This window comes from Melanotaenia boesemani, chromosome 15, assembly GCF_017639745.1.
Source record: "Melanotaenia boesemani isolate fMelBoe1 chromosome 15, fMelBoe1.pri, whole genome shotgun sequence".
NCBI lineage: Eukaryota > Metazoa > Chordata > Actinopteri > Atheriniformes > Melanotaeniidae > Melanotaenia > Melanotaenia boesemani.
In genome coordinates, this window is record NC_055696.1 from 9,676,562 (window position 1) to 9,704,207 (window position 27,646).

General features: G+C 37.8%; 2 protein-coding genes across 6 annotated transcripts; one reads left to right on the forward strand and one right to left on the reverse strand.

The window, feature by feature from the left end:
• Positions 1-456: 456 nt before the first annotated feature.
• Positions 457-24,330, reverse strand: LOC121654813 (cilia- and flagella-associated protein 54-like). 4 transcript variants are annotated; one of them, XM_042009135.1, is made up of 57 exons: positions 24,120-24,330; positions 23,663-23,768; positions 23,155-23,304; positions 22,847-23,012; positions 22,049-22,107; positions 21,322-21,465; positions 20,873-20,986; positions 20,638-20,739; positions 20,019-20,211; positions 19,826-19,924; positions 19,611-19,723; positions 19,376-19,490; positions 19,048-19,130; positions 18,829-18,939; positions 18,517-18,664; positions 18,363-18,415; positions 18,088-18,216; positions 17,717-17,951; positions 17,332-17,465; positions 16,869-17,063; positions 16,648-16,740; positions 16,365-16,553; positions 16,159-16,277; positions 15,914-16,061; positions 15,523-15,678; positions 15,318-15,440; positions 14,723-14,863; positions 14,486-14,564; positions 14,276-14,368; positions 14,061-14,187; positions 13,767-13,845; positions 13,381-13,472; positions 13,091-13,288; positions 12,739-12,911; positions 12,503-12,657; positions 12,183-12,392; positions 11,771-11,970; positions 11,319-11,454; positions 11,058-11,172; positions 10,720-10,881; positions 10,423-10,632; positions 10,130-10,217; positions 9,810-9,980; positions 9,643-9,709; positions 9,330-9,515; positions 9,162-9,248; positions 8,955-9,074; positions 8,741-8,788; positions 7,069-7,210; positions 5,626-5,777; positions 4,481-4,635; positions 4,327-4,408; positions 3,885-4,044; positions 3,551-3,708; positions 2,528-2,671; positions 2,303-2,423; positions 457-1,185 (listed from the first exon to the last, which is right to left on the reverse strand). In XM_042009135.1, exons 1-57 carry the CDS (start codon positions 24,275-24,277, stop codon positions 1,043-1,045), a joined length of 7,629 nt encoding a protein of 2,542 aa, XP_041865069.1. In that variant the 5' UTR covers positions 24,278-24,330; the 3' UTR covers positions 457-1,042. The 4 variants fall into 4 exon arrangements, with proteins under 4 accessions (XP_041865069.1, XP_041865067.1, XP_041865068.1 ...); XM_042009133.1 differs by having other exon boundaries at positions 14,276-14,365; positions 18,363-18,418; XM_042009134.1 differs by having other exon boundaries at positions 13,381-13,469; positions 18,363-18,418.
• On the forward strand, positions 24,198-27,487 carry cryabb (crystallin, alpha B, b). Of its 2 annotated transcripts, XM_042009137.1 has the most exons (4): positions 24,198-24,255; positions 25,701-25,807; positions 26,082-26,204; positions 26,294-27,487. In XM_042009137.1, exons 2-4 carry the CDS (start codon positions 25,721-25,723, stop codon positions 26,483-26,485), a joined length of 402 nt encoding a protein of 133 aa, XP_041865071.1. In that variant the 5' UTR covers positions 24,198-24,255; positions 25,701-25,720; the 3' UTR covers positions 26,486-27,487. The 2 variants fall into 2 exon arrangements, with proteins under 2 accessions (XP_041865071.1, XP_041865070.1); XM_042009136.1 differs by lacking the exon at positions 24,198-24,255 and having other exon boundaries at positions 25,486-25,807.
• Positions 27,488-27,646: the final 159 nt, after the last annotated feature.

Sequence of the window (27,646 nt, forward strand, 5' to 3'; positions counted from 1 at the left end):
AACACATCTGATTCACACTCAAACTTGTGCGAAGCTGCCAAAATCACCCAAGATTTAGGCCCAACATTCTTCTCTCTGGATGTTAATTTATTAATTTATTCAACAATATCCCAGTCTGGGATCAAAAAATTACATCTTATTCTGATTAATCTCAATATGGTAAATTTTGCACCTGCCTGAACCCATTTTTAGTTTCTTTGTTATTTGCATCTTACAAAGGTAGCTTTGTCTTATTCAGGTACTTTTACATCTAACATTCTTTTTGTTATCTCTAGTAATTTCGTCTCTTTGTGGGCATCATACATCTTTTCTTTTTGCAGTTCATTGTTCACATGCATTTTTGATAATTTAAATTAATTCTTGCTGTCTGTAGCACATTTTGCATCTTTCTGTAGCTCTTTGTCTCCTTTTCATATTCATGTTTTAAATAGTAGTTTTTGTGGGCGGGGTTTGCAGCAAATTTGTTTTTGCTTTTTATGCTCATACTGCAGTTTCAAACTGAGAACTAATATATCACCCCAAGGTTCCTTCAACACACCTAAAACCAATTTGCTTGCTTGATATCTTGATGATCTTGAATGCATTCCCAGTTCCTACTGTCTTACGTTGGCTTAATTTATATACTGGTGTACGAGTATGATATTTGAGAGTCAGTTTTTAAATAAAGCCTATACATATGTGGCATACAGCAAATCATCAATATTGGATCAGTTCAAGCCAACTTATAGTAAAACAAAATGTCAAATAGATGCATTCTTTACAATAAAAATGTTCAGCTGTTATTGTAACCAGAGTTTCCAAATCAAATTATTTTTATTTAATTGTTCCAGCATATTTGAAACAGCTTTTAAATGGCCTATAAACTAAAACAGTATTGTGGTTATCAAGGACTAAGCTGATCAAATAATGTGTCACTACACAAGGCTGCTCCAAAAAATCTATTTTACTCAACTGAAAAACAAAAAAATATTCTTTGCCTGTGGCAACTGTAATCACTTCAGCCTACAGCTAGATTTCTTTTAATGGTGGAAAGCAAGGCTACTCAGAAGTGTTTAGATTGCTCAGAGGAAAAAGTTTCTTGATAGTCTGTCTTGGTCTGGCTGGAATGGTGTGGACTCTTCAGAGCGGATTGTGATGACTGGGCAGAGATTAGTCTTTCCCTACAGCCAGAATTAGGAATGGAACCTGCAGAAACGGATGCAGCAGAAGACACACACAAAAAAAAACTGGTGTTCAGATGTGTGTGGACAGCAAACAATATTTAACTAAGAATATGTTTTTTCTGAAAAAGAAAAAATCTAATTTGTATATAATTCTGACATTATTCAAGCAATAATGCCAAAAACCAGTTATCTCAATTGGCAAGAAGTAAATTAATTTTTTCCCCTTTTTAAATAGTTTTATAAGCAAGCAAAATTAAATATCAAACACCCTGTGCTCTAATAACATTTATTGCTATTTTCATTACATTTTATGTGAAAAATGATAAATTATTTAATGTAGGTAACTGACTGAGCCTTGATGTGTTTAAATAAAAAAATATAAACCAGAAGATTTTTTCATACACAGTGAATCAGATCAATTTTGAGAAAAAGAAAGTTCAAATTAAAATGTTACACCATAATAATTTAGTTTTTGCAGCATCGCTATGAGGATTGGTGTTGTCCACTTGGTTGTTGTATTGTACAATGACAAATAAAGATCTATCGATCTTGTCTGGCTGTTAGTCAATAACAGACAGGCAAGTGTTCCATACACATCTTCACATTCCAACCCACATTTTTTATTTGACTTTTTCTTAGTTTGGTTAATAACCAAATATTACATAGCTCACCAAAGTCCTGTAAGTTTCATCTGTTTGTGTCAAAGTTTATGTAAAAAAAAACTCTTAAAATTTGCTTTAAGACATGTATTGTACATGTTTGGTAAGAACCACTGAAAACACTTCGAAGTATTGAATGTTGCACTGAATCAAAAAGTTAGGACTTCTTAAATTTTTGTCTTCAGGAGTTCAAAATTCTAATTGATGCAGCAGAGTATGTGCTTAGGACAGTCCCCATTCTCGACACTTCATAGTTAGGTTGATGCTTCTGGCTTTAACAAAAGCCAGAAGCATCAACCTAACCAACTATTTATACTATCTAGCTTTGTAGCTTCTTTCAACACAGCTGCTGAGGGCCCTTGTTGAGAGTCAAACTGTTATTGTGAATGGAGTAAGAGAGAATTCATTGTGATGGTAGACCTGTCATCTTATTTGCCTTCTTCAGTCTTTTTGCTGTTTTTGTGCAAGTTCTTAATTTACCCATGTGTAATGTGATCTCCCTCAGTATGTCAAGATAAGGGAGGTAGATGTTGTTTGGTCCAGGAGGAGAGAAGCATGTTTTTCCATCGACCAACATCACACTTTCACCAAAAACACACAACTGAAAGAGACAGAAAATGTTTCAAAAGTTAAAGTTATGCATTTTGCCTATTTTTTCTTGCTTTTTGTTATGTTTGTTTATTTTCTTGTCATCTGATGGGGTACCTGCTTTATGAGGAGTTTCTGTATAAGCTGAAGTGTAGTGCTCATAACTCCTTTCAGGTCACTGAGCATCAAAGTGGCCTGAGCCAGAGTCATAATGGACCCTGGTGGCATGCATGTCTGTCCTGACAGTAAGCTCACTGCGTCCTGTTTGCAGACAGAGAAATAAATGTTGCACCAGGACTGGGATTACATTAATACATTGCGTATGTATTTATCACAGCACATCATATTACTTAAGTTTCGGCACAATTTAGTCCTTTCAAAACCAAAGCTCCTTGCATCAGTAACTTTCCATTTTATTGTATTAACTTATCTTAAGAATTGAAAGCAACAGTATCAAAAGGAATTTATGAAAAAAAAAAAAAAAAGAAAAGATCCCATCCCTTTAATTACAGTCAGATTCAGCAAGTTGCAGGTTTATTGACATCTCTACTCACTTAGGTACTGACAAAATCTTTTTTTAATCAAGACATAAATACTGTTTATAGCATGTGAAGGCACATCATGTGATGTTGCATGTGACAGGACACGGGACCCTGACCATCCAATTCAATGTCTAGAGCCAGTGACAGTAGAAGGTCCTCCTGCTGTGTCTGCCAGGACTCATCACCTGCAGTGAAGGGCCATTCAGAGTGACCTGTCACACTAAAATTGTCTGAATTCAGCCAAGATCAACATGTTCAATTGGCTTAAAAAAACAAAACATGTATACAAAGTCCACCTGGAAGGGATGCAACAAATAAATTAAGCTCATTATTGATGCCCACAATATATCTCTGACTTTAAAATAGCATTAAGTTGCTTAATAAATTATATTTAAGTGTTTCATCACCAATTTAAGAAGGAAATCTGACAAAATTTTACCTTTTCATTATGTCATATGGAAAGCAAACAAAGAGCAAAGAACATGACAGAAAATTATTTGGACAAATAGTGTGTTTAACTAAACAAAGAAAGTGCAAAACAGACACAAATTATTGTTATAAATAGAAAATACAAACAGTGGTGTATTTGTAATAGTACCTGCAGCATTCCTATGCTGTCATCTGTCTTTCCTCTTCGTGCTTCAAATTCTGCACCCTCCACCATCAACAGGGCTTGAATATTAAGGTCTCCCCATCGTACACATTCATCAAGACCCTCCTGTAGCACTCTAGCTGTTTCCTTATTAATGTTATTGCCTTAAAGACAATTTCCAATGTGCACACAAACACACACAAATTTAGCCTCTATGACAATTTTCCTACCACCATATAACACTGACACTTAAATGCTGAATGCTTATAGTAAAACTGAGAATTATATGAGCAACAATTTAATGTAGACACATGAAAGAAAAAGCAGCTCAACACCAGACCTGGGAATACGGCAGCAGTAGCAGAGATATTGGCATTCAGGCTGCGCATCAGAGTCAAACGGCAACGCAGCCACAGACAAACGCCAATTCTCTGACCGGCTTCAACAGCTCTGGGATAGTCTCCAAGTGGTGTGTTTGAAACACTGCAATCTTTAGTATCCTAAAGACAGCATACAACAAATATGAAAACAAGTATGAACATGTACCATATACAGTAAGGAAAACTTCAGCTGTCTTTGTGAAGTATGTGGGAATTTCAAAGAAAAATGTAGATACCATCACATGTTAGATACAGGCATTCAAAAGTACCACTTTTTGTCACTGTTGTTATGGTACTTTTAGTAATAATGCTGCATTGTTTTTGACACAACACAACAGTTTAGTTATTATATATGCACTTTTAATTCTTAAGCTTATAAATAAATATATGTATATATATTACCTGTTCACTGTCAGGCTTATATTCTTTCTGAATGACAGGTGATGTTTGCAGCAGCAGCAAAGATGAGGCTGCAATCTCAGAGCTGAAGGAGAACAATAAAATGATGATGCAGTCACACACTTGCACACACAGGCCATGCATGATGTCATTGTACCTAATAGAAGCATGTCCTTGCTGCAGGTGGAGGTTGGCTTTAAGAAGATTGGATTCTATTGTCAATTCCAGGTTCTCCACTTCGCTACAGAATTGAGATGTGAGTTGCTGTATTATGGAGCACAATAGAGAAGATGCTCCCTCCAGTAAAAGAAACTACAACAGAGGAGATGACACATATTCACAAATGTGGGCCAAAATTTCATCAGCATTAATGGTAAGGAGTGTAGAACTTCCATGTAATTAGCAGACCTCCTAGGTAAATATATACTAAGATCGAAAATCCTCACATTTTTCTTTAATTTCCCAAAGCAAAAATCTGTGGGTTAGATTATTTGAAAAGGGAATTTTTGTACAACCTAGTACATTAGGCTGTCACATCAGATGGAGACAGATCACATGTTTCTAGAAAAGATAAGGTTTAATAATAATAGGCAATATATTAACAAAGGTGCAAATCAAGCTATAGCTAGAGTGATAATCATTCTTGCAAGTCACAACAGCTACACTATACTTCCAAAACTTCACAGGGGTAGTCAGTGATGCCAATTAAGACAAGGAGGCACCACCCAAAGACTTTTCACTGGGGGGGGGTAACAGTAATTATACCAAAATGCCCATGGCATGTATACTTGTTCAAATGACAGGAGAAGAACCCATAGCTGAGGAAGGATGATTTAATTAGAGCAGCTTCATTAGGACAACAGACAGTGCAAAGTAATGCAGGACTTAACAACCTTCCACATTCTCCTGATCCGAAGTTATACTAATTAGTTGTTTTTCCTTAAAATCATGTCTGCCCACAGACAAGCAGTTTCAAGTTGATCCTGCATGAAAATGACAGAGCCTCTGAAATGTCTAACAGAAGAGGACCTGCTGTATGATCAGTGAAAGACCAGAACGATAGCTGCAAAAGGCAAAATACTGAAGGAATTTTAAAGCAAATCTATGCTGACAATTAATCTCTTCTTGGAAATATCCCTTTAAATGATAAAAAAGAGAAATAAAGAAAGGTAGTCATCCATAATCAAGAAATAATTAATTTATAAGCTTTAAGGATATTGGAAATTTTTTATAATTGGAACTTTAATGGATGTGTGTAATCTGTAAAAAGAAAATCAAGCTGAAATATAGTCTAGGTCTTACCTTTAACCTTTCTGGAGTTAGATTCTCTTTCTTATTACAAAGAGTGAGAATTGGCTCCTTTTGGAAGGACCACTCAGCATGCAATCCATCCAGTTTGTGGTTTGGTGAGGTCACCAAACAGCTTGTCATGTTAACACAAGCTTCTTTAGAATCTGAAAGACATTCCCATTCTGTGTATTAAAGTTTTGTTTTTTTGTTTTTTGTTTTTTTTAAATCCAGAATCCCTCTTTAAGCAAAACACCACTATACACTGCCTGGCCAAAAAAAAAAACTAAGTAAATGGGTACTGGTGATTATCTTTCAGCTGGCAACAAGTTATTTAACTCCAACTGATGCAATGAGAAGCTTCTAATTTCTTAAACAGCCATGTAGAAAGACACATCCTGTGGCCGTGGAAAGATGTTAGTCTGTTTAAGAAGGGTTAAATTACTGTCATACATCAAGCAAAGAAAACATCTAAGGAGATGCAGAAACTAGTAAAATTGGGTACAGAACAGTCCAACACGTTATTAAAAACTGGAAGAATAACCATGATCGGTGCTCACTTATTTGGTGAGATCAGATGGTTAAAATAAAACACCAGTAGAACTCAGGGCTATATTTTGAAAGTAAGAACATTTCCATATGAACACTGTGAAGGGAACTCAAGTGATTGGGACTGAAAAGCTGTGTAGCCATAAGAAACCCACTAATCAGTGAGACTAACTGGAGAAAAAGGCTTCAATTTGCTAGTGATCACAAAGGTTGGACTCTGGAGCAATGGAAGAAGGTCATGCGGTTGGATGAGTCTCGACCCTGTTCCAAAGTGATGGAAGCATCAGGGTAAGAAAAGATGCAGATGAAGGGATGCACCCATCATGCCTGGTGGTCAGTTGGTCAGGTCTAGGTTCAGCAACATTATGTGCCTAAAGAACGAGGTAAGCTAATACCTGAATATACTGAATGACCAGATTATTTCATCAATGGATTTTTTTCTTCCCTGATGGGACAGGCCTATTCAAAGATGACAATGCCAGGATTCATCGGGATCTCATTTTCACTCATGGATGGGCCACCACAGAGTCCAGACATGAACCCCATTGAGAACCTTTGGTATATGCTGGAGAAGGATTTGTGCAGTCGTTGGACTCTCCCATCAGCAATACAAGATTTTGGTGAAAAATTGATGCAACACTGGAAGAAAATAAATCTTGTGAAATTGCAGAAGCTTATCGAAACAACACCACAGGGAATGTGTGCTGTAATCAAAGCTAAAGGTGGTCCAACAAAAAATTGTAGTGTGTGATTTTTCTTTTTTGGTGATGACCTTTTTTTTGACCAGGCAGTGTAGATAAGATAGATTGTTGTTATTTTATGCTCTACACTTCAATCAGATATTTCATAGCATTCCAGCAATAAAACCAACATAATTAACTGAAAATAGAAGTACACTCGCTTACAGACCTGAGAGAGGACATCCACGTATGGAGCTAGCAAATGCTAGGACTAGCTGAATACGAGCAAGGTTGAATCTGGCACAAAGTGTGGGACCATACAAGGTGCTGATTTCTGGAGCAAAGTCACAGTTCACAAGGTCTTCCAAAACCTAATCCATAAGAACCACAGGCATACAAAATACATTCACAAAAATAAATAAATTGAAAAAGTTATTAGTGAGAATCCTTTAGGACGTATTTACAGAGTAAATAGTAGTTTTCAATGCAGGTCTATTACAGTTTTGCTTACTTCTGCATGGGTGTTGCTAAACATTGTCTTAATGTTAGTATTTGGATTATTTGGAGTTCCATTCATCCATTTTAATCCACCTTAAACTAGAGTTCCCAGAGTTTTGAAAATTTCTGTGTGGCTGAAGCCCCCCTGACCCCCTTTGGTTTCCTTTCACACCTCAGCAACTACTTGTTCTCTTGTAAATGCCCTATAAGAGTTGTACTGAAAGCCATTACACTTAGAATATTCTTTTCCCCACAACTAGTTTATGATGATGAATGTTTTCTGAGTGCACTGTAGGAAAATATACTGTAATAAAATATTATCTTGTACACCATTGGCATCACCAGGGCTCTCATACTGGAATAATCTCACACAGAAGTTGAGCCACCAACAGTAAGTAATATTGATATAAGAGAGACAGACGTCAGTTTACTTCCACTGATCTGTAAAGTAAAACTATTTAGTTTCAGTACAGAAAAAGCTCTAATGACTTCTGAACTATCCTCTACAAAGTCTTGCGCTTTGTGCATGACCACAGCACGCATGCAGTTGACAAGACAGTGATGGTGAGAGAGAAGAGCATGTGCAGCATTTGAAATAAGGAGAGAGCTGCTGATGCAGTCAGTGACTCCAGCAAATCATCTGCATCCATAAAGTAAACAATAAGGTGAATGCATAATGTCCAAAGTGTTCAGAAACACTTTGTTAATGAAGTTTTACTGAGCAAATAAATATGTGTGAATATATTAAGATATAAGGGCAGAGCCACAGATGCACTTGCATGTCATAAGCTTTTGTAATTCCCAAGTAAAATACGCTGTTAGGATGGACACACAAAAAAGACTTTATTTCTTAACATCTCTGTCACTGGCTAACAGTTTACAAATATAGTTTAATTTGGTAGTGGACATAAAACTAAATGCATCTAATGTATACAAAATAAAGATTTAGCACAATTATATATTTATCACTATAGACTTGAACTGAAAGTAAAGTCACTGACATTACTATTTCTGAGGTGCAGAGTCAAAAGTCTAGGTTGAGCTACCTGATTTGAAAAACAATGTCAGTTAGTGAGGTGATTAAATGTGGTAAAGGGAGGGAGGGACTCCAGAAGGGGCTGAAATTCTGGTAATTCTAATTAGACTGGGTTGCAGAATCAATAGATTCAGTAGAGAAACTCTTAATTTAGATGTATGTTTTCATATCATCACAATGGCTAAAGTTAACATCATTCTCCCGTAGTGTGAATTATATAAGCTTTGAAGGTATAGTTCTTCCTTTTGAGGATGTTTTTTTTTCCCTCATCTTTAAGTAAAATTTAATTTAGATATTTTACAGGAATATTCTTACAGAATCACCCAGAAATTAATCCATATCCAAAGTAATCCTAAATAGAAAATACCTCCACATTATCCAGTAGTGACTTGTTGCTGCAGAATGTCTTCCCAGGCTGTGGATAACAAATTACAAATATGGATTTTCATATAAATAAAACTGCTATACAAATGTTACCGTAAATGTAACATGACAAGAGAGAGGGACGCCAACTGTATTGGTACAAAAAAAAGAATAAGCAAAGAACCCTCAAAATGAGTTGCTAGAAAAATTGTACATACATGGAGATTTGTTTTGGTGATGAATTGTCCATAAGGCAGAAAGACACCTGCTCCTTGTGTGAGCTGAAATACTTCCATCAGAGCTTCAGTGAACATACGCAGTTCAGTAAGAGCACGTACCTGCAGAAAACAGTCACTGGATTGAAAACTCCACTACAGGAGGAAAAACATTAACATCTAAGTACAGGAGTAAACACAAATTCTAACCTTAAGAATTTTGCCTTCAACTGTGCGTTGTACATCTCTGCATACAGGACCCACAAAATGGAGGTAAAGGGCTAACATGGGCAGAAGCTGAAATAATATACAACTTAACACAAAGTCACTTCTTTGTCTTGAGAAAAGAAATTCAAAATAAGGTCATACAGAGTTTACCGTGATGTAGTAGCCTGTGGTGAAGAGCCAGTGGCAGATGAAGTAAAGACTTGTTACAGTGGTGTCAAGGGGGACCCTATGGGGCTCAGAAAAAAGGTCAACTCCAGGGAACAGTTCATCACCAATGCTGTGAGTGGCATAAAGGACGTCAACTTGGGGCTGAACCACGGAGCAATGCAGCACACACTAAGGAAGTTGGCCATACAAACAAGTCAGAACGGGTTCATACACAAAGTCATCAAAGCAAAAACATCTCTTGGTGTAGCTTACTACATTACACATTTGAAAACAAAAATAGAAATCAAAAAGATACCCTAAAGAGGTGGGCAGACAGCAGAGAGCACTTGGTCCGCTGGCTGATATCAGAAGTTAAGATGAACCTGGAGATCAAAACAATAAATACCTCCGAAGCAGGTTGGCTTTACAGCAACATACATGTAACACACACAAAAGCACTCTCAAATCTTAAGTAAAACCTACTGTGCTATCTTTGCAGTGAGCACAGCAGCCTGTAGACATCCCCAAATCCCGGCTTGTTTTACAGTTTCTTGTGAGGAGCCACATCCAAATGTCAAGCCATCCCATTTCTCCACAACACCTGAGCTCTGGATAGCACAGTCTACAGCTTTGCACCAACAAGAGTGTGCTGCCCTGAAGAAGAAACAACACAAACAGGGCTGAAACCAGCGCTAGGCGAATTCCATATTTTGCCACATAACTGTAAGTTAATGTAAACAGTAAAAAGGTTACATGATTGCTCTATCACACATGCATACATACATATAATAAAGATTTCAAACCGTGTTTTTCCAGTGTAAAATTGGAGATTTCCCATTTCATGAAGGGCCAGAACCCTCAGGGATTTATGACCGTTAGCCTGGAGATACTCTAAGGAAAAGTTGAATAAAAAAAAGAGAGAAATTAAGAACTTTGATGCATAAATTCATCCAATGCTGCATGTTCTTGTCATAAAGTTAGCTGTTTCTCTAAAAACATTGAATTCACTGTCCCAACTATTGATTAATCATCAGTATTTGACTAGTTTAAATCAACGATTCTGTAAAAGTTCTTTAGAAGTATTTTGCCTCCTTACTGATAGAGTTTGAGTATGCAGCAGTGACAGATGGTATGCCATCAGGGTTGACAGGGAAGCCATAGATGGCACTCGGGCCACTAAAATCCTCCTCAGACAGGTCACAAGGTAGGACATTTGGATTGGTTGTAACAATGGGACTGAATTTTACCTGGCTTGCTGAATGGCTGACACCTCTGCCTTGACAGCAATGCAGCTGTTTCACATAGACTAAAGATGGACAGAGTAGTACAGAGTTTAGTGCAGACTGCAGAGTGTGTACATGTGCATGGGTTATGTGATCAGCAGTAAACTCACAAGGCTGTGTGTATGCCAGAACCAGCACCAGTAATGAGCGACTATGCTGAAGAACTTGAAGACAAAGTGGTCTTTTATCAAGAGCTTGACGATAACAGTTCAGTGTGTCTTTGACATCAAGAGGAACACACACTAGTGACATAGAGCGCTGTATCTCTGCACCTTAGACATACAACAATAATATATTTGAAACATTACACATGTGAATACTATTAAGTTTAATCTATAACATCTTGATGATTTCAATAGAAGGAAAAAGATCAACATTTACTACAATAAATAAACAAGTTTCTGAGTGAGACTTAACTGGAATTTTACACAACTAACGCTGCTCAAACCTTTCAGTGAAACTGTGTCTCTGGAGCATGCTGCTTTTTTGTGGGAGGGCTGCTGTGCAGGCTGAGGGGTCCACCCACTCAGCAGCTGGGAGCCTGCATAACCTCTGTAAGTAATCTGAAATGTAGAACAAACATATAGTTAAACACACATAAACATACATTATTATACACTACCAGTCAAAAGTTTGGACACACAAAAGCGAGTGTGTTCAAACTTTTGACTGGTAGTGTGTATATATATATTGGTACTGTATGTGCTACCTCCTTCCCTGTGGCCTTCTGTGTCTTGACATGATGTGGTTGTGGGACTGTAGGTCCTCCAAAAGATCTAATTCTTTCAAGCAACCTTCTCTGAGCATGGACCAACAGAGGAGCTATGATCAAGGCATAACGTTCCCTGGGAAAGACATTTAAATAGGAGCACACACATAAAAAACTATGTCATGAGCTGAAGGGATGATTTTTTTTTGTCTGAGTGTGTGAAAATCCACAGTATTCTACTACTATAATTTTTAACACCTTTATTGTTTCTACATATAAGACTGTTCTGCGTTTTCATACTATTAGTCACTAACTCTGAATTTTCACTGTAACCTATGAAGCTCCAACATAACAAAGATCCACTCAAGTTCTCTTGACGATAAGAACTTCCCACTCAAATTCAGCCCTTATAGTTTTATTTTATGTCTCTATACAAAGTCTGTCTTATTCACCGTGAGTATGTGTTAAAAAGTAAAGCAAAATGAGCCAGGCTTTCCCATTTTTCACTGTCATGGAGCCTCTCCAAAGTGTGCAGCACCAAGGTGCGAACCCAGCGCAGGTCCACCAGTGTGCTGTCATCCAGCGGGGCTGAGAAGTGGAGACTGGACTCTAGTTCCTCCTCAGTCAAATCCTGGTCATACAAAGTCCAAAGCTAAGAAGTATAAAATTAAAATGAAAGTCAATGATTGAAGTGTGTCTTGCAGAGATACAACCTTTAGTATCCAGACCAATCTCTAGCAGAAAACCCCTAAACATCACAGACGCCTTTCCAACCTTTAGTTTAAATAATTCCATGGAATAATGACATGCATGAGTTTCTATCAAACATTTACATGTGCATATATACCAGTGTGTTTTACTAACCTGAAGTTTGTTTAGCATATCCATGATGAGATCAGTCGCCAACACCAGCAGAGGGGTGAAGATGGTGTGTAGCTGGTCTGATGTGACGGGGGAAGGAACTTCAAGCTGAGCATCTCTCTGAGCCATGACAGTAATTCTGCAGCTTTGGTCCCACAAAGTGTGACACACACACTGTAGAGTTGTCCAGTGGTTGCCACGATGAGCCAACACCTGAAGAGATTAAACATGAATAAAAACAAAAGACTTAACACACTGTTAAAAAGAATCATGGCTTCCATACAACATTTTTAAGTTAATTTTTGTGTGTGCATTTGCTATACCATGGCTCTCTGAAGGTGTAAAGTCGCTTTATTAAGTACATCCAGTAGTGAAGCAGTAGTGTGCTTCTCTGTCTCTATCTGTTGCTCCACAGTTTGAGAGAAGTCCTGTCCCTCTTCACAACTGTCCACAGTGACAGAGTCATCACATCTGACAGCTGGAAATAAAAAAGGTTTTAGTGAATGAAAGACCAGGTTTGAACTCCTTTCCAACCTTTCCATTAAGCCATTTTACTCACCCTCCTGTTTCTTTGTCTCTTTGTTTGGAGTCAACACATAATACCCAAGAGCAGAGTGAGAGGAGTCCCTCTCTGACACATCATACTCAGATGAGTGGTTTGGCTGTGGATTTCTCCACAACACAACACCAGAATGGGCCAGAGAGAAACTCAAAGGATTTAACTGACTGTATCTAAGAAAAGAAAAAGCATACATACATACACACTAAAACAAAACAATAAAAACAGATAAGTTTACAAGCATATATGACTATAGACTACTGATTACAAATAATACAATGTCTCATTTCAGATGTCTTTAAATACATTGTCTGTATAAAATAAGATAATCCTGTGTGTCTTTTGACTAAACCTGCACTGCAGGGGTCCTCCAGGCAGCTGGTCCTGACTCTGATAGAGCAGTGCAAAATGTGCCTGAGCCATGCAGTAATTCAGGTGAGATCGCCACACTCTCTCCTCAGAGCACACATATCTCAACTGAAGCTTCTTTTTGTGGCGTCGCACAACAGATGACATCATGGTCAGCAGGTTTTCTGCAACACGCATCTCTCTACACACATGAAAACAAGTTCAGCATGGTGAACACTTATGATGACAATGACACCCAGGTACCCCCAACAAATAGATCTCCACATATGTTACCTGTTTGTTCTCACATTGAGAAACATGCTGCGTGGCATTTTCTGCCTTAGCTTCTTTCTTGTATCATCATGAGAAGGTGCACTCTGGTTCTGCTTTAAAAAGTAACATTGGGATCCATGTGTTTCACAAAACAAAGCAACAGACAGTGCAAACTTTTTTAAGTCTAATTATAAATAACCTGACCATTTAGTTTTTTATGAAGTTCCTAGTAACCTACCTATACTGTTTAGGGTATTTACACACTACAACTGTGAGCATGGTGAATGGAATATATATACATACAGAATCTATATTGAACTTGCATTTGATATAGCACTAGTAATTAAAGTATTGTATGCACTGTTTATTACTGTTTATACTGTCCATGTGTATGTTTGTGTCATCACCTGGGATGCTTCATTTCCTTTTGGAGCTTGGGCGCTACCCCTGCTTTTGTTTTTTCCCAGTCCCATTGCCTCATCACGACTGAAAAAGAGACCATGTATTTACTGTCACATAGTCTTTTTGATTTTAGAATAAATAGTTGATTTCTATAGGAAAACACAGCTAAATCAGTAAACAAGTAGACAGTGTTGAATTGTGTAATTGTCTGATTAGTGAAGTATCAGTTAGTTGACGGAACACATGGATTAAGAAGTCTTTAACAAATATCAGCAAAAAGGAGGATAGTTAAAGCAGACCTGGAAAGAAACTGAAACACGTTCCTCCCCCAGTCTAAAACAAGGCCAGGGTGGCCTTCTTCCAACGTCCTCTGGATTAGCAGTGCTGCAAACTCAAGAAAATATGTCTTGCGCTTGAGCTTCATCACTATCAAAAACACAGATACAAAAAAATAAGCATAAGTGAACAAGACTAATCATTCATTAAAGGATGTGTGTAACAATAAGTCATATACCAATTTCATAGGCATCCTGCAACGAGCTGCTGGAGATCAGTTCATACAGTAAGACTGGATCATTACAGTCAGTCAACGGCTGCAAAATCTCTGCTGACATAAAGGCATCTGTGTTCAGAATGAGACTTGGAGAGAAACACTATTTGTATCAATGTGATTAATGTCATGGGATCAAGTGGGTATAGGAAATAGATGAATGGAGGGATTTACCATTGTCTATGTTGAGAACTTCTTGTGACTTATTTTTTTTCAGATTTTTCCCATGCAGTGCTTTTAGCTGTAGACTTGTCTTCATTTGATCATTAGCATGAGCCACAGTTTTACACTACACACACACACACACACACACACACACACAAACACGAACACACAAAATTAATGAAACGTCATCTGAAAATATATTAGCCTAATTGAAGAGTCATGTTCAATATTAAAGTAAATACACACTTTTCCACTGTTTGTTACCCTCTGAGCTTGGTTGAGAAGTTTGCTAATTTGCAGCTGGGCATCATAAACCTCCTGAAGTAGCCTGCGACCACAGTCCATCATCGCAGCAGCCATCTGATGCTTCCTGAGTGAACGTAAAGCCTGGCAGGAGAAACTGAAGAGTCAGTCTTTTTCTTTCCAACAGCACATGAATGTACCATGAATTGCAAAGATCAAGGCTATCGTCTTTCTCTTTGGGAATCATTGGAAATTGTGAGTGGCTGTGAAGGAATTTGTTTGCTGAATTCATGAATTCAGAAAATTAAAGTCACCTCGAAATAAAAAATAGTTACACAGACACACCTACTTGTGTGTATACTGCGATTTGCTTTGTAATAGATGGTAATATACATAAATATAAATATACATAGGGTATTTTTGCAAAGAAAACAGCGATTAGTGCATTGGTAATTTAATTAATTGTCAGTAGGTCTGTTGGTCTTTAATTATTAAAAATAAATATTACAGAGTTAAATACAGGCCACATGCTGACACCTTTGGAAAATCCATATATAAACTGAATAAAGTGTGCTTACACACACAAAACCAAACACACCTTTGAAAGGTAGAAAGTGATGCAGGCTATCATATGCGTCAGTGACTCTGAGGTGTTACTATTCCATTTCTGTTTGAGAACACCTGAATTCTCCTCCAAGACCACCAAGCATTTTTTCAGCACCTGAACATCAAAACATAGAGACAGTTATAATTATTCAGCATATTACATACTAAAGACTTGTGTGTATCAGGATGTTGCATACTTGCACCACAGGGTCATAGACAATCTGATGGAAGATTAGAGGTGTCAAAAGTTCATAGCAGGTAACTACAGCTTGCACAGCAGAGCTACCATCATTCAAATACATTGCCAAGTCCATGGCCACCAGCATTCGCTCACACTCTGTCAGTCTGGCTTCCTGCATACATAGATGAGCAATTATGATTTACCTGTGTATGTTATATAACCTGTCAAAATCAAAACAAGCAAAAGAAACATACAGTTCTATACAATAATGCTGCTAATGGTGACCATTAACAAGAAAAGGGAGAACAAGAGAAAAGAGAGATGGATGGTTGTTTCATATAGAATTTACAGTACATACTTAGTGTGCATTAATAATTGTCAACCCGTTTTTGTCTTTTTTTTCCTACCTGTTCCCAGATAAATGGTCCACTGTTACTGAATGAGTCACAAAAAAGAGATCCCTGCTGAATATTGATCTCTGTCTCAATAAATATGGAAGTCAGGAACAAGTGGCATAGGTGCAGAGAGGAGTGTTGTAGGGTTTGTTCGTGTAGCCTTCAGCATGGTTAATAGGGAGAAGGAGAGATAAATACAAAGAATAAACTTATTCCCCGGCTTGAATTGTGTAGCGTATTTGTGTTTTCATCCTCACCTTGTGGAAGCAAAGCTATCCTGTATGGTGTCAGATCCACTGTACGGGTCAGTATAATGACTCCAAAGCTCCCTACAGGCTCGCTTAGCTAGGACATACTGTTCTGTTTGAAATGCCACCTGAGGAAGAAACCAACAAAGAGACTCATGTAAACCCACAGGTTTTTTATTTGTCTTACCACTAGTTTTTAAAAGTACATGATGTACCTGAGCCAAATGAGCCCATGTGGAAAGCACTGGAACTGGCATGGATGCCAATAGTGGTAATGTTGTCCCCCCTACAGTGTTTCCCAATAGCTTGCCCAGGCTGTTGTAAGCTGCAACAGCAAACACATACTTCTGGTTGGGCTGCAGACCCTCTACTTTCAGCACACACTCACCAGAAAATGCTGGTACCTAGAAACAAAACATATATACAGTCACAAATGATTATGAGAAAAGCATGCCTCCTTTGAACTTGGTACTCTTTTGGTAAAGAAACCAATTGTACCATATTCCCTATTCCAGTCAGGCTGCAGTCACCAAGACGAACTTTCCTATTGACACTGTCAGCTAATCGCCCACAAAGCTGGTACCAGCACACCTGGAAGAAAAAAAAAAAAAAAAAAAAACAAGGAAAAAAAAATTGGGTGGATTATTTACTTGATGTTTGACTAGTAAATGAATAACACCGTAAAAAAAAAAAAAAATAATAATAATAAACACACTCACCTGGTTTTCCAAGTTATATGGAGCTGGAACAAAAGCAAAAGAGTAGTCAGTGCGTGTGAGTAGGATGGGAGGAGGCGGAGGGTGTTCTTCTCCTCCCTTCATTGTTTCATCCTTCTTTTTATCCAGAGTCTTAGGAATGGTCATATATATTTTTTTCTCCTCCACCCCTGCCTTTTCTATAAGGATGGAGGCCTCCTATCAGGAACACATGAGTATACTGGTTTGATAGTGATCACACGTAAATCCAAAGAATGTGGCTATATTCAAAACAAGCTGTTGCAATGAGGAATCCCCACAAAGTCAGAGCTTTTGATTTTACATGAATGCATACTGTAAACATCTGCAGATTAATATATAGACATTGCTACCTTCCATATAAAATCAATAGATGTAAAGTCTTTTTCATCACATGCAAAAAAATTTTGTGAGTATATCTAAGATAGCATAAATGATATTAGATAACCTCTAGTAAACTTTTGGTTTTGCTGTTGTCATTTTGAACTGAACTGTTGTGCTCCAGCAAGGCCTTCTGGGTCAGAAAAAGAGCTTTGGATGTTTTGTTCCTCTCAATCTGATCCAACAGTTCAGACTCTGCAACTAGAAAAAAAACACGGTTTAGGACACTATTTTTCAGTCAGTGTTCCTTTGGATAATTTCAACCATAATTATAATTTGTTGTCACCAATTCCTTTATCTGTTAACAATACAGCAAAATAAGAATAATGACATTTTACAGTATTTTTCATTGTAAAATTTAATATAAACTCAATCCAGACAACAAGATTAATTATTTTTCAAATAAGTTTTATTTAATTCATTAAATCTATCAATAAGGCAAAGAGTCTAACCTGCATTTAGCTGCAGCAACTTGAGGGAAGCCCTGTGGTGGATGATGTTCAGCTCTAAATGGAGGTCTTTGACCAGCAAAAACATAGATGTTGACTGAGTGTGCTGAAATCCTTTAAAATCTGATTTTGACTCAGATTCCATTTCTTCCTTTCTGTTCACACTTGTTTCATCTCCTTCCTCTGATGATGTTGGAGAAGATACGGAGGCATTTGGTGGATTGATGGGGGCAAATTTCTACCAAAACAAGAGGATTTCCGCTCATATTTATAAAGATAAGTCCACACATGCAGTTAATCCCAGAGATTGTCACTTAGTAGTGTAGCATGAATAAATGACACACTGAACCTTTGCTGACAGGTGGACTTCCTACCTGCACAAAGGCAAAATCAGTGATGGATGAGCAGTCTTGGGGAATTAGCATTGATGCACCCTTTGCCAAAGCTTCCAGTCCCTTTTTCACCAGCTCACGCACCCTCTGAAGAAGCTCCAATTGTGATTTCTGAAAGCACAAACAAACATCAGACATAATACAGGACATTACCCTACTGGATGCATGTACAGCTGTTTTTTCAGTTACATGTACACGCTACAATACACAGAATTATCATTTGATACAAGATAAAAATAGTTGATCCATTCACAGACCTCAAGAATAGAGAAAGAGCTCATCTTCATACAACCATGAGTTCCTTTACAAGCTGCTAGGCATGAAAGAGAATTTGACATTGTGACAGATATAGTTTGTCTGCTGGTTGATGATCAAGATTTAGTATAAAACACTAGAAAGAAAGTACAATACCTGTTTTTTGTGTTTGATTAAAATGTTCAGCTGCTCTCTCAAGTTGTACAGCCAATGTGTAGATCATCTCAGCCACCATTATGCAGTCAACTGTTGCTAATTCACAGATAACGGCCACATCACACAGCACAGACAGACACCACATCCACTGCAAACATGTTCACAATAACAAATATAATTAAACTGAACAGTCAATAATTCATTTTTATTTAACCCTAGCTCACAAAATGTGACTATTCCATTAAATATTTGTTAATATTTATGTACTCAAGTCAGCATGTGGAGCACTTATTTTTCCTTTTTAATACACACCTTGTCTATCATCTGTTTATCTCCCAGTTGATCCCTTTGCATGATCACCTTCACCTTATTCCACAGAAATAACACAGTATCCAAAACCAGGTCCACATCTGGCTGCATATCCTGTGCAAACAAAACATTATACATAAACACTAAAATGGTCCCCTTATTATTTAATCTGCACCCTAATCACCCAGTGGCAACACAAACACAAACAAAATACAAACTCACACGATCAGGACCACAAACAGACATGTGCAGGATGTCTGCCAGGCCAGTAAGCTCGTCACTCATAGGGAATAAGGAGTGTCTGTCTGTGGAAATATTAAAAAGAAAGAAAAACACTAAAACGTGATGCAGAAATTGTTGTAATTGTATTAACTTATATTCAACAACCTACAAATAAGTTAATATACTCATGGACTTGACATAAGCTTAAAAACAGGCTTGAATAATAACCAGTGATCGATATTGCTGTATTAATTTTTTTAAATGCGTCGACAAAGTCAACATACAATGAATTATTTAAAGATTTCTGCTACACTTTTAATACAGCTACCATTATCCGTGTTCCCCGCTCTGGGATGACTCTTTTGAGTAATTAACAGATTGTTGAAACTGTGAAGTAAAGCAAGCTCCTTCTCCGCCTTCCTGAAAGACCGACCTTCCACACCCTAGCACAGAGAGAAGTAGAAACTCTCAGACTCAAGATAATTAAGAACCAGAGAGCATCATCAAATATATCTCTCTTCTGAGTAATGACACTTAGAGCAGATTTCCTGGGAGCAACTCACAGATAAAAGGTGCAGCATCTCTTTGGTGAGCTCACTGAAAGTGTCTGGCTGTTTGTACTGAAACAACAGTTTGATGAACCTCACTGCAGACATGATGGATATTTTGTTTTCACCTGGCAACAGAACACATCACATGGCCTCCAAATGATGCCAAAAACCCACATAAAACCCCCAACTTTCAACACTTACAGCTCTGCTTACTGACTCTAACTTACCCATAACTGCTAAATCTATTAGAGTTGATGTTGGTGTCAGCACATTAGGAGACAGGCATTGGTGGTTATCATGCTTTTCTACACCTGTACTTGTGGCACCTTAAAGCACATTAACATAAAAATTATGATCACAAAACACAGAAATTACTGTTATAACTACATTGCTTTACTTTAGTGTGCTTGTCTTACTCACCAGAGAGTATAAACATGCCAGCAGACAGGAGTTCTACGACCCCCTCCTGTAGCTCTGTGTCATCTGGCATCCTCATCTCCAGTGGTCGTATGTTGCTGTCCCAAAGTGCCTCTAAAATCCCCAAGAACTGTCCTGCACTGCAGTCAAACAGTCCTGTCAGCATGCGCTCTGTTTGGGTTCGAGGCCATGGCACCTACAGGACATACAGACAGACACACAAACACAAGGTGTTGCTAAAAGCACATTAACTCACAAAGTTAGCTTGATGTCTTAGCAAGCAGCTTGCCATAATTTTAATTGATATGTGATTGATCTTTTTAGATATTTTGTAAAGTTCTGTGGTTGCACTAAGTGGAAAATATGAAGGAAAAAGGAAAAGAGCATACACAAGTTAGAATTAAAGTTATTCTACAAAATCAAACAGAAATAAAATCTGGTACCAACTTTACACTAAGTAAAATTTGGGTGATTTAACAATAAGTAGATGATATTAGAAAACAAAATATGTATATATATTATAACATTTCCTTACAAATTCATATGGTAAGATTATTTTCTTTACTGACTATATAATATGTATGTATGTATGGTGATAATACAGCCAAATAGATCTACTTACATTTGGGATGTCTTTAAAGGTGTTTCTGGTTTTGACTCTAAACATGTGTTTGGGTCTCCTTCTGGTCTCAAACACTGCCCGCTTGAATATCAAGGCACCCAGCTGAAACAACAAAAGGCTCAGAATAAGTATTTTAACTGTAAACACTTTGGCACGATCAACATTTGCATAAAGTAAAAATGCTGCTTTGCATCCTTTTGATGGAGAGTATGGTTCAATGATAGCTATCTCCTACCCTAATAGAGGCCTCTCTGTAAGCTCTCCGAGTCTCTCTGGTGGAAGGAACTTCACATTGCTCTTCCAGCTTAGCTAGCTCACTGATTTTTCCCAGGGCTCTCCTGGCAAATTCCTGAATGCATACGATGCACAAACACAATACAAAAATAATGAGGGGGAGACCATACATTCAGTATTACTCAAATTATTTTTAAGAACCCCTTCTATAAGTGTTGATAAATACCAACCAGCAGTGAATGCTGCAGTGTTTTCTATAGCTGAACATGAGGAATAATTTCAGCTGTAGTTTAAATATCAACAAAAATCTAGGTAATCCTCATTAATGCACATTAATGGCAGCTGGATGACAGAAAACTATATAGAAAGCATCAATAGATGGCTGTATTTATAACTTCTTAGATCAGAATGTGAATACTGTGTGTTTTTCTGGATGCAGACATCCTTCACCTCAGCTTGCAATTCAGCTTGGTTGTCATAGTAGCACTGACAAACAGCACAGTAGAGCGTGATGATCAGTGGCAGGTACTTTGCTGTCATAAGAGGGACAGACATCTCTAAACTGATGCTTGCCCACAAAAGGTATTCCAATGCCTGAAAAGGAGCATAAAAGGTGGCATTAAGTATGAAGAGAGACGCACAGAATAAAATATGCGATAAAGTGTATCGGGTTTATTAATTAGTTAAGAGGAGAATATGTACTACAAAGTTAAAACAATGATTTTTTCCCCCCTTTTTGTCACAATTAGACCAACTTACATTAATTCTGCAGACTACTTTAAAACTGACTCACAAGCTGAGTCACTCACTATTTAGCATCCTTACCTGTTTCACCTTTCTCTTTACAAAGATAGCAAAAAATGTTTGGCACAAATATGGCTTAAATCTAAAATTGTGTTTATTTGGCCTTGACTTAGGGCTTTTACCACATGAGGCCCACAAAACAGTTCCCATACCCACGTCATGTGACATCAGGACTACATCTGACCCACACAAAACTTCCCAGTGCTGTCACTAAGCCAGAAGTGCCAAAAGTAGCCCAGATTAGGCCCAAATGCGTCTATCTGGGTAGGGTATCTCAAAAATGGCTACGCAAAGTGTTTTGAAAAAGGCTCTTGGCATAAAGAATAAACTTGTCAAGCAAAGCACAATATAAATTTATTTTATCTAGCAGTACCTGTGTACTGTACTTCATAGTCATCAAGTAACGGCAGATGTTGTAAATGTGTAATGAACCTAGATGGGATAAGAAAGAAAATATTAACATCATACAACATAAAGATTGTTCTGAAACACAATAAGGTTCCATAACATATCATTTCAGCACTGATACTACATCATGCTCATGAACAATAAACACAACACGGGGTGTGCAATGTCAATAAGTTTTTTTTTTTAAATATACTTTACTGATTGGGAAATTAGCCTCTGCAGTTTATCCATCTCTAGACGATCTAGAACTGTGTTTATCAGTCCAGGTGACCTGCATGTTCTCAATGTGTTCCTACTCCAACACACCTGATTCAGATTAATGAAATTCCTCATCAAGTTCTTAATAAGCATGTTAATGAGGCAAAAATGAGTTTGTATGTTTTATTATTTTATCTTCTCTACAAACACAGTTACCACTAAGCAGTATGCAGAATCTGCATGCACACAACAGAATGTGCAAAAGCTGTCTCATAACATATAGTTTTACAGCTGAGACTTGCAACCGCTGCTCCAAATTTCTTAATCAATCTGATTTTCATCTAAAGAAAAACAACTATTATGACTTATTGATTACACTGAAGTCCTAGTCCAGCAGCAATTAATTTCTTAAAAACTCATCTTTGTTCCTGAATATGAAATATGTTGCCACAAAATAATAAATAAATAAACAAATGTTAAGTCTATGGAAATAGTTGTCTATTTCTGAATGTTATGGCACAAAAACAAGATAGTGTACATAGCTTTTTAAGTTGCATTAAAATACCATTATATATCTGCCAAGAGAAGTGGTCGTGTTGCTGAAAAGCCTGCATCATGATCCTAATAAACTTCAGCACATGCAGTAGTTTACAGAGTCCCTCCTGGTTGAGGATACTGTCCTTTTTCTCCTCCTCAAATATACAAAGAGCACAGCCAAGCATTGCACGGACCTAGACCCACACACAAACATACATACACATATTAATATATTTGATACTACAGGCATAAAAAGATTTTGGTACAAGTGTCTAAAAGTATCAATGCTCTTTCTCTATATGGGAAAACAAGCTCACATTTAGCAGAGTACATTACCTTCATGGCAATGGTATCTTGGTCTGTATCAAAACCTTCAGGGAAGAAGCAGGCCATAAAGTGTTCCACATCTGTAATTTCATTTATTTTTACAGAGCTAAACTGCAACAGGTGGAGATAGTATCCCTGCCACAGAGCCAGCTGGTACAGCTACAGATAAAGAGCAGAGGTAAGAAAATTGAAATGGTAACTAGGGCACTTGTGCCTGATTAGGAACATAGTTTTAAAGGAGACAAACTGCCTAATCATGGAATTAATAGTCCAGTGCCACAAGTAGTGAATTCTGCACAGCAGGGTGCAGGCATAACATCCATGAAAGCCAACACTTACTGAAATCCATCTACCACCCTGATTATGATGAAATTATGAATATGAATTATGAAGGGTTAGGGTTCAAAATAACCTGAAAATTTTGAAAAATGAAAAAATAAATAAATAAATTGTAGCTGTCAACTACTACTAAAAAAAAGAAAAAGAAAAAAAGAAAAAGAAATGTACTGTCAACTACCTTAATTCCAATGAGAAAATCTGCCACCTGCAACAGGTGCTCCTGGTATAACTTTGCAGGCAGTCGATGTTTATACTTCTTCCAAACCTCCACGAGAATTTTAATCCTAGAGACACGATCATTTGAAAGTGGATGACAAACAGAAAGGCGACAGGTTTCCAAAAGTATTGATGTGACACTTCACATTTGACAGATGATGGCGCTCCTTGAGATTTCACCAGCAAAAAAGTAGTCTCACTGTCGTTAAGAAAAATTTAATGATGGCTATCATGGGACATGCGCCAACAGGAAACAAACATTCACTAAACAACATTTACAAGTTTTTTTTTCTTCTTCTTCTTCATCTGTAACTTACAGTATAATAACTGGAGGATTAATGAGTGAATACACGTCTGGAAGCTAACATCAACTTTAATCTGCCAACTTTTGGCTTTGTCTTTGTTTTATGTCATCATACCCTTTAGCTTGAGAGCCGTTGTCCTTATCGGTCGAAGAAGCCACTTGTTTCATTAGAGCGTAAAATGAGCTCATATCTTGTTTGAAGGCTAAAATAACTGGGTTTCTTTTATCAAGTGTACCATAATATGAAGCTGGTAAGTCCATTTTTGTGTGCATTTGGCAAACTAGACTAAAAAAGAATCCATCTCTCTTTCAACGAACTGCTCAAATGCGACTAATGTTAGTCACATTACCATGGTTACGACGCTGCGCGCGGAGACGTTAAAAACAGTAACAGGTGTTGTGTCGAGGCCAGTTTCCTCGTCGAGATCAGTTTCCTATCCGCACGGGAAAGAAGTGCGTTCTCGAAAAAAGGACTTTCTCTAAATTTTCTCAACAAACTTATGTTGCTAGCAATAATAACTACTGTAATACACTTACATACACACACACACAAAAAACTTTATCATAATGCAGCAATTTTACATCATCAGTCTACCACCTGCCTATGTGCGTAGGCTAACAATAATTGTCTGTCCAGACTGTTTATAAAGTGGATGTAAAATAGTAATAACTGTGAAGAAACACTGATAAAACCTATTTGGCGCAACGTTTTTCTCATTAAAATAGGCCTAGACATGTTTGTGCAGTGGTGGTATCATTGGTTGTTTACTTTTACAGATTTAGGTTCACTTTTTACATGAGCTCACCACTTTGGTTTTAATAATCAATTAATTATTTCCCTACAGTCTAGATATTTTTAAAGGTCTCATTTACATGGTCCATCCTTTCCCCAGTCTGCACAATAAGATCATTTAATCTAATAGATGCAGTTTTTCTACTTTTGACACTGGCAGAATAAATTAGAAACTGAATAAAGTTGGTTGGCACAAGCAATGGAAAGGACTTCATGTTTTAAATCTAAGCTTATGGCAAAAGGATAAATGCAGAGTGTCATCTAATGCTGTCTCATACAAACTCATCAATTCCTATTCATCCACACATCCACTCCACACACAAGCGTAAAGCTTCTGGCAATGAGAGCACAGCAGGCTAATGCGCTGTCTGCTATTCCGCAAAGAAACACTGACAAAACCATACACACACTAGACGGGGGCATTTCCTGGGGAATGAGCATGGGGGCATCAGCACTATTTCAGGCCAGTGTCACCTCGTGGCCAAGAGGGCAGGGAGAAACACACTATTACAGGGGGAGGGAGAGAGATAGACAACCGGTCACAGTCAGACAGATGAAACAATGGGGGTGATGGAGGCATAAACAGTTGACATCATTGTTCTAAAAAGATCAGCCTGTTGGCAGAGTTCCTATGCAAGTAAGCATGGGAGGTTACAGAGGGGCAGAGTGTGGAAGAGGGCATGAACAGAGACAGGGGCTGGATGCGATGGGAGGGAAAGGTCTATAAATGCAGTTTAGGAGAGCAAAGCTGCACCCATCTCAAACCTAGTCCGACCAAGAATTAGTGTTCCTCGCTTCCATCATTTTATTAGCTCTGCTGGAATCTCACCATGGAAATTCCCATCCAATACCCCTGGTACCGCCGGGCCTTCCCAAGCCGCTTCTCTGACCTCTCCTTGGCAGAACCTCTCACTGACTGGCCAATGATGTGGCCCTTCTCCTGGTCCTTCCCATGGATACGCCCTTCCTTCATGCGCTGGTTCAACTGGCCTGAGAATGGACACAGTGAGGTAAAGTATAGATCATCTGAACTTCTAATTGCACTTTACAAAACATGATTAAGTATGAAAATATACTATAATTTACAAAGATTTTCATAATTGTTAGAATGTAAAAATGAATGAAAATCAGTTTATATTCCAATCAAAAATGCCTCTGAAGAATATCTTCTTTATCTGATGTAATTAAAAAAACACATTCAGAATGTTAGTCAGAGAACATATAAAGCTTTGTGACTGTTTTTAGCTCTGGCTGACATATTTAACAGCTGTATTCTCCGTATAGATGCGCATGGAAAAGGATCGTTATGTTATTTATCTGGATGTGAAGCATTTCTGCCCTGATGAGCTGTCTGTCAATGTTAGTGATGATTTCATCACAGTACACGCCAAACACGAGGACAGACAGGTTAGAATGACTTTTGAGGTCTGCAGAAATATTGAACAGATTTGATGTGGTGACACTTTACTGATATGCTGACAAATTCTGTTTCTCAGGACGATCACGGCTATGTGTCAAGAGAATTTCTGAGGAAGTACAGACTTCCATCTGGCGTGTCAGTGGCTGACGTCACCTCCAGTCTGTCTGTTGATGGTGTGCTAACAATCATGGCACCTCGATCATCTCCTGGACCAGAGCGCCCTATTCCTATTTCCTGTGATGATGGAGCACAGAAACAGAAAATGTAGAGGAGAATCTGACAGCCCTGACACTACTTTACTACTAACCACAACTGCTACCTGTTTTTATATTTAACCTGTTATAGTTGTGTTGGCATTTGAGTACAGAGACAGGTCAGGCCTCCATGTCTGACAGTGCAAATGTCTTCTAATAGCCCAGCTAACTCCTAGCTTGCAATTATTTTTGGTGTCTCAGCTAAACCGTGGTGCTTTACAGCCACTGGCTAAAACACTGAACCTATTTAAAAGAGTCTTTGACAGTGCATGTGAGTTTAATACAGACACACTGACATGATTTGCAAGATATAGAGCACATGAGAATCAATCTAACAGATCTACCTTCAGTTCTACCAACATATCCACACATTTAGCCATTTTTGCCTAACACATCACTTCCTTTCATCAAGAGTTTGAATGTTAAACCATGTGCCCCACCTCTATGCTTTAAAGATTATAATGTAAGCATTTAAGTGACAAAACAGGCTTTCAGCTCTTCTGAGAGAACAGAAAAAAATGCAGGCTGCTTCTGAAAATTCTTCTGTTATGAGAATAAAGCAGTCAAACAGAACTGTATCTACAGTGCACAGCACTGAATGAGTAGGTAGGTATGAGTAAAGATGTCAACTGTGCTCGTTTTCCTCAGTGAGAACAGCAATAGTTTCTGTATGTTTGAAGAGAAGGTTATATAGAGGCATTTACAATCATTTTTAATGTATTTGTTTAAAAAAGGCCACAGAAGGACTTGGGACCAGGTGCTCTGTTGTGAGGATGAATGAGCAGGAGGAGAAACGTGGATAAAATGGATGAGCACAGAAAATGATGTTTTGAGGTAGCTCCTTTTTAAGTGGGGATCACAACCTCTGAGCTGCTAAGGATAGTGTGTATTAATGTACTGTAAGTAACAGTGAGTGCATTTGTACTTGTAGATGCAAGAATTACAGCCCTATCACATTGTCAACAACCCTCTGATATATTAACACAAAAAACAATAAATAGAATAAATGTTGAAAATCACAGTGCTGTTTTGTGCTTAAAAAAAAGAGCTCTTTAGCAGCACGTGGAGGACCTATTCTATATTAAACAGGTGTCATAGTAATTTGGTGTGTGCCCTGCATCACATGATTCACACAAGTGCAAGTAACCCATACAACTGCACCAAAACACCCTCTT